The sequence below is a fragment of the Sminthopsis crassicaudata genome, chromosome 2, assembly GCF_048593235.1.
Source record: "Sminthopsis crassicaudata isolate SCR6 chromosome 2, ASM4859323v1, whole genome shotgun sequence".
Classification (NCBI taxonomy): Eukaryota; Metazoa; Chordata; class Mammalia; order Dasyuromorphia; family Dasyuridae; genus Sminthopsis; species Sminthopsis crassicaudata.
In genome coordinates this window covers 525,539,629-525,560,940 of record NC_133618.1, presented here as the reverse complement: position 1 = coordinate 525,560,940, position 21,312 = coordinate 525,539,629, and the positions used below count along the sequence as shown (strand labels likewise).

The 21,312-nt window shown below is 33.9% G+C and overlaps 1 protein-coding gene across 3 annotated transcripts in view; it reads left to right on the top strand.

Moving 5' to 3' along the window:
• WDR72 (WD repeat domain 72) overlaps positions 1 to 21,312 on the top strand; it is a 275,177-nt gene that overhangs the window by 89,653 nt on the left and 164,212 nt on the right. For all 3 annotated transcript variants that reach the window (XM_074294549.1, XM_074294547.1, XM_074294548.1), the window contains one exon: positions 18,921 to 19,123. In XM_074294549.1, coding sequence (XP_074150650.1) covers positions 18,921 to 19,123 — 203 coding nt within the window. The remainder of the gene's footprint in view (positions 1 to 18,920; positions 19,124 to 21,312) is intronic.

Genomic DNA, 21,312 nt, shown 5'->3' with positions numbered 1-21,312 from the left:
AATGCATGAGAAACATTCCCTGCTCTCAAGAAGCTTACTTTTCCATAGAGAAAGAGAACATGTGTCAGTGAATGGTGTTTAGGGAGTATATGTATGTGTGTGTGTATGTTTATGTGTGTGTGTGTGGTATGTATGTATATGTGTATGTGTGTGTGTGTGTATATATATATATATATATATATATATATATATATATATATATATATATATATATATGTGTGTGTGTGTGTGTGTGTGTGTGTGTGTATGTACATACACACACACACACACACACACACCCTGTATTGTACCCACTCTGATCATCCATGAGGGAATAAATTGTGATACCGTTATGAGCCAGAGCACTGAAGAGTATAAAAACAGGTTGCATTGTGTGAAAATGAAGAAGAAACGGCTGAAGCAGGCCTAGATATAGTGATCCACGTAGAATGGACCCCAGAGTGGGAAATTCAGTTCTGAAAGAGTTAAATTCTCTAAGGCATGATCCAGAGAGTGGGGGATGGGGCATGGTGGATGTCAAGAATATTGCTGAGATTTAATTTAATCTCTCCCTTAACTGGGTCATTGTGTAACTCTGTTTTACCAGTTTGCTGTGATCTTAGATCTTCTTTCAAACATAATATAGCTGTGTCTTCCTTTAAGAATCCTTGATTTTAAAAAAGAAACAAGAATTTACCAAACTGACCAATTTGTGGTTAGTTGTTTATATTACTGGAAAAAAAAATCTTTGCAGTCTTCCTTTGAATAGTGAGCTTTCTTAGTGCATTTATAATAAAATTCATTTTCCAGAAATTTGATTTATTAACAACTTACAGGAAAACATTTGTTGAATACAACAAGGAAGATACCCTTGTGTGTACTATAAATATCATTTCACATTAAGGAAACCATCTTTTCTTGCTATTATGGTATTAGCTTCATACTTACTGTTTTTAGCCTATAACTTATTCCTTGTCTCTAAAACACTACTTAACATATTATTTGGTATCCACTCTGATCAATTTGGGGTTGCTATTATAAGAGAGATAGGGGGAGGAAGGAAGGAAATGAAAAAAGATCCAAGATTTTTTTTTTTTAAGGATCGAGGAAATATAAGAGATTGATGGAGTTAGGATTCAGTTTTGAGAAGTCAAAGGAATTCAAAAGCTTTTGGAACTATTTGGTTTTAAGGTACTTAAGGGGAAGCTCTATTAGCCCTATGGCCCAATGATTGTTCCTTTTTGTATTATCACCACTACCTTCCTTGTAGTTAATCACCAGGATTTTGTCTTTTGCTTTCTTTGGCTATTGAGAGAAGGAAGAGATGGGAGGGAACACCTGGAAGGAAGGATACAGGGAAGAGAGAAGGAGGAAAGAAGGGAGAGGAGAGGAAGAAAGGGAAGAGGGGAAGGAAAAAGGAAAGTCAGAGAGGGAAAGAAGGAAATGAAGAGGGAGAGAGGAGGAAGCAAGGAAAGAAGGAGGAAAGAAAGAAACTTTAATAAACTTTATAAATATCTCATTTGCTTTTCATAACAACCCAAGAGGTAGGAATTTTTGTTATCCTCATTTTATAGATGAGGAAACTGAGGGAGACAGAGGCTAAGTGACTTGTCTAAATCACACAATTACTAATTGTCTGAGGCAGGGTTTAAACTCAGTTCTTCCTGACCCTACCCACTGAACCAACTAATTGTGTAATTTTAAAAAATAAATGAGCTAATGAAAGAATCATTCAAGTATTATTATACTGTTAATTTGGTTCTTTCTTGGGGCATAGTTGGGATTTTTCTATTATAATAGATTAAATTGGTTTATATTATATATTAATGATAATATTAAAATCACAATATTTTTGTCTTACTAAGATAGTCTAAGAAAACATAACTGCTGTTAAATAAGAAACAGAAATTTAAGTTATAAAACTGACCTTTCAAGTATTTTGTTTGCTTTGTAGTCCCTAGTCTTCTCATTCTTTGACAAATGTTTCTCTCGATATGTTCTAATAGGTCTCCGAACTCAACATGTCTAAAAAGCAAGCTTTCCTCTTAACCTGTTCTTCCAAATTCTCTGTTTCTATCAATGGCATCCCTATTTTTTCAGTCAAACACCATATAATGCCTTAAGCTTCTCAACTCTTTATATTCCATTGATTATTAGGTCCTGAAATCAGCAACAATCCTTAAGTCAGGATATATTTATGTATCATGTTAAGTGTCTGTTCTGTTATTGTTTAAGTTATTTTCATTTCACTCTATCAGTCCATGTCTTAACAATTTTTTTCAAATTCTTTTTGTTACATGTGTTACAGTTTGTAGCCCTTTGACTTAGGATAAATATCAAATAGATATTTGAGGATATACAAACTAGCTCTTAAGGATCACTCAGTAGATTTCTAATGTGAGCATTTACATTGGTTAATATACAGTACATTGATTTATAGTTCTGTTGATTAGTCTAGGCTGAAGAATATGGAAAATTGTTATTAATGTAAATGTTAATAATATAAGTTAAAATTAAAAGTACATCTTTTTTCAGATTCACACTTCTCAGAATATGCTTGGCTTTTATCTAATCCTTGGATATCTAGTCTTCCAATCTTCAGTGTTTTACCTTTTATCCCATACATTACTTTCATTGCATAATAATATGTAGAAACAATCATGCCCTTTCCTGATCAAAATGCTTGAGTGACTTTCTATTGTCTTCTAGATTACTTAGCTAGAGGAGCAAGGTCCTCTACAATCCCCTTCTAAAAATTCTTCCAGTCTATTGTCTGTGAAGCTCACCCTGATCCTCCTCCTACCGTTCTCCCCTCCCAAATAAGGAGCACTTAGTCATACACATACCAGATTTTATTTGCTATTATAGTTACTTATGTATTAATCTTATCTCCAAGGAGATTGTCTTGTTGTTGTCCTTCCTTTTTGAAGAGGACCAACATGACATCATTATGTTAGAATCCAGTTACATAGTGTGTCAGGCTGTGGCTACTCAGACCGGTATGAGTGTGGAATACTCTGCCACAGGTCGGACACAAATAGTCCACCTGAACATTTGGGTAGCTTCAATTTTGCATTTCCTTTGGGTCAATTCAATTCTGCTTTGCTCATGGAACCCAGCACAGCACCTTCTCTCATGAAGGCACACCATGCTAGGTGATCCTGTGACATTCAACTGGTCATACAACCGGTTCTAAAGTTCTTTAGAGAGACCTTGAGAGTGTCCTTGTGTCATTTTTTCTAACCATCTTGTGAGCGCTTGTCCTGTGTGGGTTTTCTACCAAATAAATTTTTTTTTTTTTTTGCTAGAGCACATTTGGCATACAAACAGTGTGGCCAGCCCAACAAAGTTGTGCTCCCTGTACTAGAGATGGAATGCTGGGCAGTTTAGTTTGAGAAAGGACCTCAGTCTCTAGTATATTATCCTGCCAGAACTAGACTGTTATCATAAGGCCCATGGCATATTTGTTGTCTGCTTCTAGATAATAGACATTTAATAAATGTGTATTTTTTTTTTCAGTTGAAGAAGTTCATTGAAGAATAAAAGGACTTATTTGGTCAAATAAAAAAGCCTCTCTCTCTGTACTATACACTAAATACTTCTCCAAGAGAGAGGACTTGAACTCAGTCCTTTGTACAGTTTCTTCCCATGCCTAAAATACACTCCTCAACCCTGCTTTCTGGAATTCTTAAGTTTTATTCCTTTAGAAAGCTCAAATTCCAAGTTCTTTAGGAGGCCTTTTTTAATCCTTCACTTCCTTCTTACCATTCCTCCTGTTAGTTCTTTTTCCCTGTAATTACCCTCCACTTATACTGCATATCTCTCACACATACACATACATAAATACATATACATACCCATACACACATAAAATGTAATTATTTGCATATTGTATATCCCATTTAGAATGTATTGAGCTTTCTCAAGATGGAAGTCTATCATATTTTTATCTATTTTCAATGCTTTGCACAGAACTGGGCACATAATAAATGCTTAATAGATGCTTGCTGAATAACTGACATGTAATTAATAAATGTTAGAGGCAGTTTTTGAACTCATTTGTCATGATTGTATATCTAACATGTCATTATGTCATCTCACTTCATTCTGTATAACATCTCTGGAGTAAAGACTTTCATTGTTCTATCTCCATTTGTGAATGATTGAAAAAAGCATTTCTTAAACATTTACTATTTGTCACACACTGTACCAACCCCTGTAACTACATACAGAAAGAGAAGTCAAGCCATGCTCCCAAGGAGTTCACAGGGAGAGAGAGATGACACGGTGAGTTTTTCTGTAGATCAGATAGAAAGACTCAGGCCAAGTGTATTTTCTCCTACTAATCACAGGGAGATAATGCATTCATTTACTATACTAGCAAAAATAATTCACCTTATATTTGAGAGAATATATATGGTTTGAGAGAAAAGACATACATACAAAAGATATTTCCCTCTCACATCATTCCTCTCTCCTCTCCCTCACCCCATCATCCACATATATCACCTCTTAGAACAGTACCCTGGAATCTAAGTAATTGCTTAGAATCCAGTTTATGCTATAGAACACAAATCTCCACCTGTGCATTTATTATTAGACAACTGAAAGTCACACTTATTTCCTCATATTTAACAATCCAACTCTTAGACTGCCTTTAATCAAGCATTAGAATGCTTGTCTCTTTCATTCCTTTTCTTAATTTACTCCCTTTTCCAAGTGGCTTTTCCTTGAGATTACCTTTAGGCTACCCAAAGTTGTTATTCTTAGGTTGGAAATACATGTAGCCATGGCACTCCCATGGCAGAACATGTGTCCAGGGGACATGAATGGAGGGCCTTTGGCACTGCACAGCTGTCCATTCTTTTTTGTTGATAGCATGCTGCTTTCTGTTGCATCTGCTCCCTGCTGGGCTTTGTTATTGTGACCTCTCCATTTGATGTCACATTTTTGATACAGCTTTTTTTATTTATTTTATTTTTTTTAACAATCTTCAGGATCACCCATTATTCTGTAAATTAGCTACTGGTAAATCTCCTGTGATTTATGGACTGTAGTAGAGTGATACAGTGTAAAGATCACTGGATCTTGAGTCTCAAATTCTGTGATTAGTAAGGTTCTAAAATTTTTCTCCATGGATAAGATACAACATTTAAGCCATATTTTCCAGTTTCCCACTGTCCCTCAGATATAATTTTAAATTGAGATACTCTCTTGAAGGGTACCTATTACTCTGTTATCCATTCACTGGGAGTTGCTTGGGTCATAAGCATCGCCTCTTCAGGGAAAGCTATGGCTCTCCCCAGTTAACTTTCTAAGCCAATGAGAGTCTCAATCAATGGGTTACTGATCAACAAAGCAGCTCTTAGAAGCTAGCAGAGGTCCCAAGTACAATCGGTTTTTGAGCTCCTCTTCTGCTAGCTCTTCTGACTCTCTCAGTTTGATGACTTTAATGGGCAGAAAAGTTTTGGTTGTTAATTCTCATCATATTCCCTTGGCTGGATAAATATTCCCAGGACTTCTACTTCTTCAAATGGAAAAGGAATTGAATGAAATTGTGTTGAGAAGACTGCTTTTAATCTTCTTTAGCATGATGATATATTCAGTGCAGTTGACAGGACTTGGCTGAGCTCTTTAGAGAAGCTTGAAAAGATTGGTGACCTTTTATCAACTATTTTCCCCTTCCCTCCTAGCAACAAATCACAGCCTGGTCTATCTGACTTTCATGTAGGTAATTTGAACTTGGACCCATCTTTTTGGCGTCAAAGACATGCCTTTATCATATGCTATCCTGCCCCTTGATGTGTTTCTAGACTTAATCCTATGAAGGAATAAATTTCTGTAAGCAATAGTGGCCATCATTGTACTAAATAGTTTGAAGATTGACTGCAATTTGCTAAGCCATCAGTCATCCCTGCATAACTGAATTGAATAGACCCTCATGGTAGGTAGAGGGGAGGTAATGAGATTTTTTTTTTTTTTTGGACTTAATGAGTGACACACACATTCTCTCTCTCTCTCTCTCTTACATACATATATATATGTACATATGTGTGTATATATAATGTGTGTATATATGTTATGTGTGTATGTGTGTATATATACACACGTAACATTTTCATATCTATATTTCTGTCTATATCTATACCAGAGGAATGACAAGTAGCCTTGATAAGCCTTGATGTCCCAGGGATTGTGTAGATGGGATATGAAATGGGGTTTGAACCCTATATAAAGTGAGTTTAGTTAGTTTCACCCACAAATCAGAATAGCTCAATATCACTATAGAATTCTAAAGGGATTGATGACTTCCCTTTGGTGAGCCCAAAATGATAGATTTATTAGGGCCATGAGGGAACTTGAGAGGTCTAGGACAACCTTCCCCTTCACTTCCATATCTAGCCCCCATTTTACAGATTAGGAAACTGTATCAGAAAGATTAATTGATTTGCCCAAGACTACATGGATATTAAGGAACAGAACCAAAAGTATAACTTAGGTCCTTTGCCTCCTAATCCAGGATCTTTTCTATGCCACTGTGATATCTAGAAGTACAGGTCTGAAGGGGACTCAGGACAGATTCCCTGTTTCACTTTGAGGTGCAATCATGACTTTCAAGTAGAAATGCCTTATAGCCAAGTTAGAGTTCTAGGACTAGAGCTCATAAGAGCTCTAGTTGCTTGTGCTTCTATGTTCAGGCTTTGTGAGAAGTACATCATTTTGCTTTAAACAGAGATGACTTCCCTGCTGGTTGCCTGCTCCAAATCATTCCCTGCTGGCTGCAGTAAGGTTTGTTGCTCCAGGCTACATTTCAGTTTATCCTTGAGGCACTTTGTGCATAGCCTTAGTCCCTAAGGTTCCTTTCTCTCTTTCTTTTTCCTCCTTTCTTTTCTTCAGTGGAAATACTAAGTCAGGAAATAGAACCTCTTAAGCCTGCATTCCCCCTTAGGAATAAAAAAAAAATCCAGCAACTGTATAATAAAACAAAATAAGCAATGACTGGAGATGTCAAATCTTTGTTGTAAAGTATTGTTACAGTTTATGCAATAGAGATATTGGATTGTTGGGGTTTATTTCCTCCACTTTGAGGGATGGGGGAATGGAAGATGAATGTTATAAATTCCTCTAATATTTAGCTTTTACATGCCCACAAATTACAGATTTTCTTCTTTCACTGTGGTTTATTGGCTGATTGAAATAATGAAGAATTAAATGGTATAGGGGATAGAGTGCTGGCTATTCAGTCAGGAATACCCCAATCTCAAATTCTGACTCAGATACTCATTAGCTGTGTGACTCTGTACAAGTCACTTAATTTCTTAGTTTGAGCTGCTTTTGTAGCTCACAAGGTTGTTGTGAGTACCAATGATGTACCATATATCAAGTGCTTTGCAAACCTTAAAGCCTTATATAAATGCTAGTTATAATTATTGTAAACAATGGAGTATTATCTGCATGTATTGAACTTTTGAATTCATCCTAAGTGTTCATCCTATGGAAGAGGATAGGGTAGAGGTGAGTAAGTGATAATGGCATACATTTAAGCCCTTTTATTTAGTAATTGCCAGCGGCCACTATCTTAACTTATTACTGGCTTTCTGTACATGTCAACTATCTATCAACCAACATCTTTGACAAGTTAACTAGGACCACCTCATATACAAAAGATTCTCTCCTCTTGCATAAATTCACAAAGCCTTTTAAGAGTTCCTCTGGTTGATCTGGGGGTCGAGACAAGAAAGCAGAGTAAAGCTCTCTCAGTTTCTCTCGAAAACCACATGAAACCGAGCCTCTGAAGAGAGTCTGATGGAGTGAAAACACTATCTCACTCAAATTGGACTGAAAAAACTTCAAGAAAGGTCAGTCTCACTGAGGTGAAAAGGGTGTTCAGCTCAGTTCAGACAGAGTCTGGGAAAGCCAGTGGGAGGGTCTTAATCACAGCAGATCAGCAACTAAGACCCTCAGTCCTGGCTCAGTAGAGGAGCAAATCAGTGGGGCACATTCCAGTCCCAGCTCAGAAGGCAAACTCTGGGAAACCAGACTGTTTCCTGAAAAGAGGAGGCAAAGCTTGGGCCCCTGTGCTCAAAGTCCAAGGCACAGAGCTACGCAGGAAGATTGAGACAGTGTCCCCTTTATTCCAGGAGTAGAGCTTAACCTTAAAAGTAAAAAAATGAGGAAATACAAAGGAAAAAAAAAAAGGAAAGAAAATGAGCAGGAAACCGAAAAGAACCTTGAGCATAGAAAGCTACTATGGTGACAAGGCATACCAAAACATAAACTCAGATGAAGACAGAATGTTCACAGAGAAAATCTCAAAGAGTGAGATAAATTGATCTCAAAGTGTGATATGAATTGGTCTCAAGTCCAAAGAGGCTTCTTGGAAGTACTCATAAAAAATAAGAGAAGTAGAAGAAAAAATTAGGAAGGAAATGAGAAGTATGCATGAGAGAGTCAGCAGTTTGGAAAAGGAAGGGGAAAAAATGTCTGAAGAAAACAACTCCTTCAACAGCTGAATAAACCAAATGGGAAAAAAAATACAGAAGATAACTGAATAAAATCACACATAAAAAATAGAATAGAGCAAATGGAAAATGTTTTTTATTCTCATAAATTTAAGTCAATATTCTGTATATTTTAGAAATGAGGCCTTTATCAGAACCCTTGGATGCAAAAATGTTTCCCAGTTTACTGCTTCCTTTCTAATGTTGTCAGCATTGAATTTGTTTGTACAAAAACTTACTAATTTAATATAATCAAAATTATCTATTTTATATTCCATAATGTACTCTAGTTCTTCTTTGGCCACAAATCCCTTCCTTCTCCACAGATCTGAGAGGTAGACTGCCCTTTGTTCTTCTGATTTCTTTTTTTTTTTTTTTAATTAATTATATAATTATATATATATATATATATTTGACAGTAGATATGCATGAGTTATTTTTTTTATAACATTATCCCTATTTTTCCAAATTTTCCCCTCTCCCTCTACTCCCTCCCCCAGATAACAGGCAATCCCATACATATTAAATGTGTTACAGTATAACCCAGATACAATATATGTGTGTAAATCCAATTTTCTTGTTGCACGTTAAGAATTAAATTTCAAAGGTATAAGTAACCTGGGTAGAAAGACAGTAGTGCTAATAGTTTACATTCAATTCCCAGTGTTCCTTCTCTGGGTATAGCTGTTTCTGTCCATCATTGATCAACTGGAAGTGAGTTGGATCTTCTTTATGTTGAAGACATCCATTTCCATTAGAATATATCTTCATACAGTATTGTTGAAGTGTATAGTGATCTTCTGGTTCTGCTCAGTTCACTCAGCATCAGTTTGTGTCTCTCCAAACCTCCTTGTATTCATCCTGCTGGTCATTTCTTACGCTCAGTTCACTTAGCATCAGTTCGTGTCTCTCCAAACCTCCTTGTATTCATCCTGCTGGTCATTTCTTACGGAGCAATATATTCCATAACATTCAAATGCCATAATTTATCCAACCATTCTTCAATTGATAGACATCCATTCATTTTCCAGTTTCTAGCCACGACAAAAAGAGCTGCCACAAACATTTTGGCACATACAGGTCCCTTTCTCATCTTTAGTATTTCTTTGGGATATAAACCCAATAGTAGGACTGCTGGATCAAAGGGTATGCACAATTTGATAACTTTTTGGGCATAGTTCCAAATTGCTCTCCAGAATGGCTGGATTCTTTCTCCCCCTCCTCGCCCCCACCCTGAGACTGGGGTTAAGTGACTTGCCCAGGGTCACACAGTTAGGAAATGTTAAATGTCTGAGGCCAGATTTGAACTTGGGTCTCCTCCTGAATTCAGGGCTGGTGCTCTATCCACTGCGCCACCTAGCTGCCCCTTGGCTGGATTCTTTCAAAACTCTACCAACTATGCATTAGTGTCCCAGTTTTCCCACATCCCCTCCAACATTCACCGTTATTTGTTCCTGTCATCTTAGCCAATCTGACAGATGTGTAGTGGTATCTCAGAGTTGTCCTTAATTTGCATCTCTCTGATCAGTAGTGATTTGGAACATTTTTTCATATGAGTGGACATAGTTTCAATTTCATCATCTGAAAATTGTCTGTTCATATCCTTTGACCATTTATCAATTGGAGAATGGTTTGATTTCTTATAAATTAGAGTCAGTTCTCTATATATTTTGGAAATGAGGCCTTTATCAGAATCTTTAACTGTAAAAATATTTTCCCAATTTGTTACTTTCCTTTTAATCTTGTTTGCATTAGTTTTGTTTGTACAAAAGCTTTTTAATTTTATGTAATCAAAATCTTCTATTTTGTGATCAATAATGATCTCTAGTTCTCCTTTGGTCATAAATTCCTTCCTCCTCCACAGGTCTGAGAGGTAAACTATCCTCTGTTCCTCTAATCTATTTATGATTTCATTCTTTATGCCTAAATCATGGACCCATTTTGATCTTATCTTGGTATATGGTGTTAAGTGTGTCTATACATAGTTTCTGCCATACTAATTTCCAGTTTTCCTAACAGTTTTTTTTTCAAATAATGAATTCTTATCCCAAATGTTGGTATCTTTGGGTTTGTCAAACACTAGATTGCTATAGTTGTACTCTATTTTGTCCTGTGTACCTAATCTGTTCCACTGATCGACTAGTCTATTTCTTAGCCAATACCAAATGGTTTTGGTGACTGCTGCTTTATAATATAGCTTTAGATCAGGTATGGCTAGACCATCTTCATCTGACTTTTTTTTCCATTAATTCCCTTGGAATTCTCGACCTTTTATTCTTCCATATGAATTTTGTTGTTATTTTTTTCTAGATCATTAAAATAGTTTCTTGGTAGTCTGATTGGTATAGCACTAAATAAATAGATTAGTTTGGGGAGTATTGTCATCTTTATTATATTCACTCAGCTTATCCAAGAGCAGTTAATGTCTTTCTAATTATTTAAATCTGACTTTATTTTTGTGGCAAGTGTTTTGAAATTTTGCTCATATAATTCCTGACTTTTCTTTGGTAGATGGATTCCCAAATATTTTATACTATCGACAGTTATTTTGAATGGAATTTCTCTTTGTATCTTGCTGTTGGATTGTGTTGGCAATGTATAAAAATGCTGAGGATTTATGTGGATTTATTTTGTATCCTGCAACTTTGCTAAAGTTCTGAATTATTTCTAATAGTTTTTTAGCAGAGTCTTTGGGGTTCTCTAAGTATACCATCATATCATCTACAAAGAGTGATAGTTTGATTTCCTCATTATCTACTCTAATTCCTTTAATTTCTTTCTTGGCTCTTATTGCTGAGGCTAGCATTTCTAGTACAATATTGAATAGTAATGGTGGTAGTGGGCAACCTTGTTTCACTCCTGATCTTACTGGGAAAGGTTCCAGTTTATCGCCAATAAACATATTATGTTTACTGATGGTTTTAAATATATGCTCCTTATTATTTTAAGGCATAGCCCATTTATTCCTATACTTTCAAGTGTTTTTAGTATGAATGGATGTTGGATTCTATCAAATGCTTTTTCTGCATCTATTGAGATGATCATTTAATTTGATTATTAATATGGTCAATTATAGTAATAGTTTTCCTAATATTAAACCAGCTCTGCATTCCTGGTATAAATCCTACTTGATCATAGTGTATTATCCTGGGGATGATTTTCTGAAGTCTTTTTGCTAATATCTTATTTAAGATTTTAGCATCAATATTTATTAAGGAGATTTGTCTCTAGTTTTCTTTCTCAGTTTTCAACCCACCTGGTTTAGGTATCAGTACCATGTCTGTGTCATAAAAGGAGTTTGGTAGGACTCCTTCATCCCCTATTTTTTCAAATTGTTTATATAACACTGGAGCTAATTGTTCTTTAAATGTTTGGTAGAATTCATATGTAAATCCATCTGGTCCTGGAGATTTTTTCCTGGGGAGTTGATTAATAGCTTGTTCTATTTCTTTTTCTGAAATGGGACTATTTAAGCAGTTTACCTCCTCCTCTGTTAATCTAGGAAGCCTATATTTTTGGAGGTAGTCATCCATTTCACTTAAGTTATCAAATTTATTGGCATAAAGTTGGGTAAAGTAACTCCTTATTATTTCTCTAATTTCCTCTTCATTGGTGGAAAGATCTCCCTTTTCATTTTTAAAACTAACAATTTGATTTTCCTTCTTCCTTTTTCTGATTGGATTATTTTATTGGCTTTTTCATAAAACCAACTCTTAGTTTTATTTATTAATTCAATAGTTTTTTTACTTTCAATATTATTGATTTCTCCTTTTAATTTTAGAATTTCAAGTTTAGTTTTTGGTAGGGGGTTAAATTACAAATATTATATTTTGTAATGGCCCCTATATTTTCTTTAGTCCTAAATTCTTTCCTTATCCATAAATCTGACAAACTTTTCCATACTAACTTAATTTGCTTATGGTATCATCTTTTATGTGTAACCCACACATTCATTTTGGTTTTATTTTCATATACAGTGTGAGACACTGGTCCATGCCTAGTTCCTGCCATATTGTTTTCCAGTTTTCCCAGGAATTTTGTCAAATAATGAGTTTTTGTCCCAAAATCTTGGATCTTTGGGTTTATCACACACTAGGTTACTAGGTCATCCACTATAATGTAATCTGTACTTAATCTGTTCTATTGATTCACTGCTCTATTTCTTAATCAGTAGCAGATTGTTTTGATGATTATCTCTTAGTAAAACCTTGAAATCTGATTAGATAACCTTCTTTTATATATTTTTTGCATTGATTCCCTTGATATACTTGAGCTTTTGTCATTCAAATGAATGATGCTTTTATGTTTTCTAGCTCTAGAAAACAATTTTTGATACTTTGATAAGTATGGCATTAAATATGTAGATTAGTTTAGGTAAAATTGTCATTTTTATCATAGTGGTTCGATCTATCCATAAGCAATAAATATTTTTCCAGTTATTTAGATCTGACTTTATTTGTGTAAAGTGTTTTATAGTTGTGCTAGTTCCTGAGTTGTCTTGTTAAGTAGACTCCCATACATTTTATATTGTCTACAGTTATTTTTAGTAGAATTTCTCTTTCTATTTATTGCTGCTGATAATTTAATTTGGTTTGTTTTGTATTTTTCAATTTTGCTTACGTTGCTAATAACTTTAGTGTTTTGTTGATTCTCTAGAATTTTCTGAGTACAACATCATATTATCTGCAAAGGGTGCTAGTTTTTTTTCCAAATTATCTGTCCTAATAACTTTTTCTCCTTTTATTGCTGTAGCTAACATTTAGAGTGCCACATTAAATAATAGAAATGATAAATAGTCATCCTTGCTTCATCCTGATTGCAAAGGGAAGGCTTGCTGATATCACCATTATAGCTAATGCTTATATATGGTTTTAAATAAAAATTACTTCACCATTTTTACTTAATCTTCATTTATTCCTATACTCTCTAGTGTTTTTAATAGGAACAAGTGCTGTATTTTGCAAAATGATTTTTCTGTATCTATTAAGATAATTATTTGATTTCTGTTGGTTTTGTTATATGATTTGATCAATCATGTTGGTAGTTTTCCTAACATTGTACCAGCCATCCATTCCTGACCTAAATTGCACCTAGTTATAATATATGACTTTTATAAAATATTGTTTTAAACTCCATACCAGAATTTTATTTAAAACTTTTGTGTCAATATTAATTAGAGAAATTGGCTTATAATTTTCTTTCTCAATTTTGGCTGTTCCTGGTTTGGTTATCAGCATCATGTTTGTGTCATGAAACATTTGATACACTCTTTTATCCATATATTTTCCCAAACAATTTATATAGTATTGGGATTATTTGTTCTTTAAATGTTTGGTAGAATTCACTTGTGAATCAATCTGTTCCTGGAGATTTTTCTTAGAAAGTTCATTGCTAGATTGTTCAATTTCTTTTTCTGAGATTCATTTATTTAGGTATTTTATTTATTTGTTTGTTTATTATTTATTTATTACAATGGCAAGATTATGTGATGATTAATTATGATGGACTTGGCTCTTTTCAACATTGAGATGATTCAATTTGTTTCCAATAGACTTGGAATAGAAAGTGACATCTTCATCCACACAGAGGACTATGGAGACTGAAAGTGGTTCATAGCATAGTATTTTCAGCTTTTGTTCTTCTTGTTCTTTGTCTGCTTGTGTTTGTTTTTGTTTTATTTTTTTTCTCATTTGTCTCCTTTTTGAGTGTATGTTTCTCATGCAATGTGATAAATGTGGAAATGTATTTAGATTTGTATTTAGATGTATTTAGATAAATGTATGTTTAAACCTTAAGAAAAAAGAAGCTCTTTCCCACAATTTTTTCCCCCAATGTATGCTTAACAAGTTGTGGCATCTCCCTATTGTTTCTGGAAGAAAAAATTAACTCACTTTTTAGGCATGTGTTCTTGTTTTTAGTGTTAGGTAGGTGGTACAGCATATAGAACATTGGATCTGGATTTAGAAAAACATTAGTTCAAATCTGACTTCAGATATTTACCAACTGCATGATTTCAGATGAATTCTCTTCAGTTTTGTGAATTGTGTAAAATAAGGATAATTATAGCATCTGCTCAGGGTTGTTATGAGAATCAAATTAAATAATATAATTATAAAGAACTTAGTTCTTGTCATATACTATAGACATGCTAGTTATTATTATTATTACTGTTATTATTAAATAATTCGCTCAAAGGCACAGGTGTGGATATCCCAATTTAATCCACTTTATTCTGATTCTGATACCTGAGCTCATTTAATTGAACCAAGTGTCTTTCTTCATTGTGGAATTAGGAAACTTAAATATATGATTCAGCTTTGCCAATGGCTGGATGTGTGGCCCCCGATAAGACATTTATCTTTATCTTCCTCATTTGTTAAATGGAAACAACAACAAACCACAGTAATAAATATATCATTTGTCACTTATATCATGTATCTCAAAGAACTTCTTAGAAAAAGATATTGTATAAATTAACAAATGATTGTTGACTCCTATTAGGTTTATCTATATTTATATTAACCTCTGGCTTCTTCAATTTCCTAATCTGTAAAATAGAATTAATAATAATAGTACCTACTTCTCAGTATTCTTTTGAAGATAAAATGTGATAATATTTACAAAGTTTTTTGGTCACCTTTACAGTAATATTTAAATGTTTGTATTACTATACTATTTCTAATCAAGTAGACAAGTGTTTCCCTTTTACATAATGGAATGTTAATCTAAATTTTTCTTCGAACTAACCCTGATTCACTATAGGAAGCTTATGGGTAGTTAGATGGTGCAGTGTATAGAGTTCTGGGCTAGAGTCAGGAAGACTCATCTTCCTAAGTTAAGATTTAGCATCAGACAATTATTAGGTGGGTGATTCTGGACAAGTCACTTAACTATTTGCCTTATCTATAAAAATGAGCTGGAGAGGGAAATGGGAAACCATTGCAGTATTGTTGTCAAGAAATCTCCAAATGGGGTCATAGAGAGTTGGACATGAATGCATAAAATGACTGAATATCAATATCCAACTTAGTTTCCCTCATTGTTACTGAGTTATTTTGTGGATAAAATAGTGGGTTATGGAGGCTGAATGTATTATTACCTCTGCAATATTTCATTCTGATTTAATTTAACAAACATTTGATCAGTGCTTACTGTGTTTCTGGCACTGTGCTGGGCATTCAAAGGCTAAAATGAAATAATCCATAGCCTCAGTTACAACATGAACAAAGATAAAAAATGCAAGATATGTATTTAAAATAAAAACAAAATTATTTCTAGAAGAGTGAGACCATTAATGACTGGAGGGAACAGCAAAGTCTTTTTTTTTTTTTTTTTTTTTTAAATTGGGATTCAAAGAGAAAGAAAGGAAGTGGGAGCATGTTCTAGGCACAAAGGTTAGATATATTCTTCCAAGGCAAAGAAACAAGAGATAGAATGCTGTTTTAGGGAAACTGGGTATACTTGTTTGACTCAAAGGTGGAATATATGGGGAGTAATGTGAAATAAATCTGGAGATGAACTTAGAAGTCAGATTGTGTATGGGCTTAGTGGAGAATGACCCATTTAAAAATCAATATGACTAATGTTATAAAATAAATAGTATATTTATATACATTAATAAACTTATGTAAGGTAAAAATACTTGTATATAAATATATACATGTATACCTGATTCATGTTGAAGATATAGAATATATCACTAAAATGAGATATCTTTGGAAGCAAAGAGTTATATCTTTATACATATACACATATATATCTAATATGTATGTATATGTAAATATATAGTTCATATTTTAATTATATATAGGGAAAATAACACTAATTAGATGCCACACTTAAAATTTATATGTTAGATTTGTGAAAAAATACAACCTATATCTAAAGCACATCGGTATGAAGTTAAAATAAGATATTGGTACCTTCTTGAAATTCTCAGTTATACCACATATAACATGTTTTGGAGAAGCATTGTAAATGTGTAAAAGCATCTTACAGAGTTCACATTGCAATAACAAAATAACCATGCATTATCACATCAGGTGTTTTCATTTTATTTTCCTCTGAGGCAGAAAAAATATGGAAAAAACAGTTTTGTTTTTTTGTTTTTTTGTTGAAGCAATTGGGATTAAGTGACTTGCCCAGGATCACACAGCTAGGAAGTGTTAAGTGTCTGAGATCAGATTTGAACTCAGGCCCTCCCTCCTGACTTCAGAGCGTCATTTAGCTGCCCCAGGTATTTTCATTTTTACACTTACATTTTTTCTCAAAGTGTTATTTAGAGGATGGAACTGGTTGCTGTTTCTTATTTGGTTAGCCATGACAGAATTTTTTTTCCCTTAAAGAAAAGAATTTACCTATTTTGACTAATTTAAGAGAGAACAATAAATTTTCTTTTTTTAAAAAAAAAATACTTAGAAGAACAATTACTTTGTAAGTGTTCTTGGTTATATAGATTTTTTTCATAAACTAATGGGTGAAGGAAATGTTATGAAAAAGGTGGAGACATTATGAGATTCATTGATTCAAGCCAATATTTTATTCACATGAAAGTTTATGTAAATGTGTTTTGTTTCAATTAAAAGGGAGAAAATTATACTATGTTGGCTGCAAAAGACACAGATTTGTGCAGCCAAATAGTTCTCCACTGGGGATACAATAAATCTGAATTCAAATCTAGTCTTAGATACTTTCCAGCTATGTGATTCTGGTCACTTAATTACTATCTGCCTCAATTTCCTCAAATGTAAAATGGAGGTCATAATAGCAGCTGCGTCCCAGGGTTGTTATGAGGTTAGAATGGGATAATATTTGTAAATCACTTAGCACAATGTCTAGCACATAGTAGAAACTTAATGAATGCCTATTCTTTATCTCCCATAAAATTTACAAATGTTATTAAATACTATAATATGGGATTTAAAATTACCTTATGGCCAGAAAACGTCAGGTTCAACATTTGCTTGTAACAGATGCTAGCTGAAAAACAAGAACAAGCTACTTATCCCCACGTTTCTCCTTCATAACTTCTGAGACCTATTTTACAGAGTAGTTATCACCTACATTGATGAAGAGAAAGTCTACACATTGGAAGTTCCACGTGCCAATGAAATTGTTGATACCCTGTCCCCTTATAGGAAATATAATTTACTATCAGTGAGCCTTGATTATGCTTTATCCTCTATCTAGGTTTTTCTCATTTTGTATCTAAAGACTAATTTGAAATAAACTTAGTTTCTATTTAAGGACAAGATTAATTTCTTTTGATTGTGTCTGTACTCAGCAGAATATATATTTAACGTGGCATAGATAATCCAAATGAACCCATCTCTGATGAGATACTCTGGTCATCATTAATTCATATTTATTGAGATCTCCCTGAGTGCATGTCATTGTGTTTTACAAAAAGACTGAACTGCTTCTGAGCTACTTTCTACAAAAGAAACATTTGTTGACATTCCATTTTTAGATTTGTTCCTTTTTTAATTCCAATAAAGCCCCTGCTCATTTACTTATGAATATGTGTAGTCTCTAGAGCATAAGTTCTTGACCTTTTCTATGTCATTCAGCCCTTTGGTCTAGTAAGTCTAGTCTAGTAATACCTATGGATCACTTCAGGATAATGGTTTTAAATGAACAAAATAAATAAGATTATAAAGGAAATCAATTATATCGAAATGGTTAGAAAAATACATAGATGTGTTTATGTTTATGTATGTATTTGTGTGTCTATACATCTGTAGCTATCGATCCATCTATCTAGTTTAAGAACTATGGGTTAAGAACATTTATTCTAGAAATAAAGCAGAGAAGGGAATCCAGGAAATATTACATTTTTTCCCCTTGTTTAATTACAAATTATAAAGGTAAGCAACTGGGACGATTTTGTTCAGCAAAAGTAGTGTGAATAATTTAAATCATATAGACAGAAAATAGAAAAAATAAAAGTTGTAATTGCATTTTTTCATTTACTTCAGCTCCTCATTTAAAGTGAATATATTTGTGCTTGGAAACAAAAGTTCTAAATTTGATAAATCTAGTGAGACACAAAATATTTTTAGAAGAGCAAATTCATTGTGATTCCTGTCATTTGTTGTTTGAACACTAGGGGGAAGCACTAAAATATTCTATTATTGTTTGTTATTGATTATGCACATACTGTATACTAAGTGCCAGGTTTTATTGTTCCAGAGTATTGAATGTCCCATTGATCTCAGTGGGTAAAGATGTATGTAGAGGAAGGCAGGCATTTCTGGACCATTGTTTGTTCTTTAGTCAGAGGATGCTTTGAAAGGTTCAGAAGCATTTTCCATCCTGCATTTGAGTGTAAGAAATGAGAATAGCACATTAACTTGAAGCCTTGTAATTTTCAGCTGCTGTGGACTTTGGAGTTGATAAGAATTTTTTCACATAGTTCTGTTTTCTGACCACTTTTCCTAGGCACTTTGGAAAGATATGAAACAGGAGAGAGAGCAAGAGTGATTCTTAATTGTTGTGAAGATTCACAGCTTGTTAAGCCTGAGCCTTTACTTGCAGTTGCTTCAGAATCATACAAGCACAAAACTGCAGATTACAGATCTTCCAGTTCCTCCCAACTTGGCACCTTGTCTTATCCTATTCCTCGTGCTGAGTCTTTACCCAAGGTAAGTCAAAGCCTGTTGTCTCACAAGGCCAGTGAATAACATAAGTTTAAAAAAATGTAAAGTAATAATAAATCTGATTTATAATATTGACACATATCCAGGAGAATTCAAAGACTTGACCATGCCCTAGATCTCATCACTTTTGCCAAAATACTTAAGGATAACTGATTGAGGAATATTTTTCTATATTTGTCACCAGCATATAGTGTACACTTTCTCAAAAATTAAATTTCTTTTCAAGATTGTGATGCCTGAACAAACTAATTGTGAATTCTGTGCAACAGAAACTCCTCAATTATGGAAGGATTAATATCTACGTTTCTCAATTTGGCCCTTGTTGTCTTTTAACAGAGAATATTTGTACTTGTTTCTAAATGTGAATCTTTAAAAGCTATAAAAAAATAGACAAAAGTGTGTCAAATGTTTCTCTGTAAAATATATTCAGCTTTGATGAGTTAAATCTGGTTCCTATATCTTAGCAATACTACCTGTACATATATACATACATACACATACATACATATATACATAGAAACAAAATTGTTTACATCAACATAGGGAGCAGTCAAGCTACTAAGGAAAAATTTTGATATTAAGGATTTTCTTTGTTACCTGTTGAGTGAGTTAAGTAGCAGCTCAGTTAAGTTACCTTGGGATACTAGATTTATTTAATTTTCCTTGATCCACACTTTACAAAAATAATCAACAACAACAAAAAAAAAAAGAAAGAAAGAAAAGAAAAAAAAAAAAAAGTAAATACCAGAACAAGCTAACTCTAAAAAGACACCCAAGAAGATAGCAATAACTGTTGAACTAAATGTTGGCTTTTCTCAAAGAAATGGGATAATTGAGAAGTAAGGAATGTAGATAGCCAATCACTGAATTTTACTGGGCAAATAAATGATATGTACTCCTGCATTAATGTCTGTTTTTGATAACATTCTAGTTCTTTTTATAAATTTTATAAGCAGAACATCACTTTGAGATAATAGAAATAAATCTTAAGTCTAAGATAATATCATTTTATGCAGGTAGTAGAATTTTTGACCTCCTTATTTTTTCTGCCATAGGGGTGATGTGTTTCTTCTATATTCAGCAATATGGTCCAATAGAAGTAATTCTTGTATGGTTCAGTAGAAAAGGCATGGTATTTTAAATAAGTAAATCTAGATTACAGTTCTCTCTATGTCATTTATTAGGTGCCTGACCTTGGGCAAATCATTAACTCTGTCTATTCCTATGACTTCTAAAGTACTTTCTATCTCTATCTTCTGCTCTTATGAATACTAGGATATATAGAAAACAAAAAGACTTTTGCAAATAATTTAACAGTTCATTGATCACCTCTCTCCCTTCCCTTCTTCCCTCCCTTCCCTCCCTTCTTCCCTCCCTTCCCTCCCTTCCTTCCTACCTTCCTTCCCTTCCCTTCCCTTCCCTTCCCTTCCCTTCCCTTCCCTTCCCTTCCCTTCCCTCCCTCCCTCCCTCCCTCCCTCCCTCCCTCCCTCCCTCCCTCCCTCCCTCCCTCCCTCCCTCCCTCCCTTCCTTCCTTCCTTCCTTCCTTCCTTCCTTCCTTCCTTCCTTCCTTCCTTCCTTCCTTCCTTCCTTCCTTCCTTCCTTCCTTCCTTCCTTCCTTCCTTCCTTCCTTCCTTCCTTCCTTCCTTCCTTCCTTCCTTTTTCCCTTAGGAACTAGATTCAAATCCGACACCTGCCACTGTGTGATCTGTCACTTAATTCTATTGTGTCTAAGATTCATAAATTGGAAAATGAGACAGTTGTGTTAGCTTCTGATGTCCCTTTCAATTCTAGTTCTAATACCCAATAAACTTTCAAAAATTTGAAATTTAAACATATGTATTTTATCATCCTTTGCTTTATCAACATAAATAATAATTTAAAATATATGTCATAAATGGCATATAGCTTTGTTTCACTTTTTCTACATTTCAGAGAAGTGGAATGGTACATCTTGGTTTCCCTGACTCCTATCCTGATATATTCTTTTTCTTATCTGCTGTTTTTATACATAACAATTAGCAGATAAAACTCACTTTCCTTCCTCTGAATAAAGAGAATATTGTAAATTCAAAGTGCCCTTTTCATTTAATTCTTTTTTTTTCTTTTATGTTACTAACTGAAAAATCTAAAAATTTACATTTAGAATTCCGCAATTTGATTTATTAAGGATAATA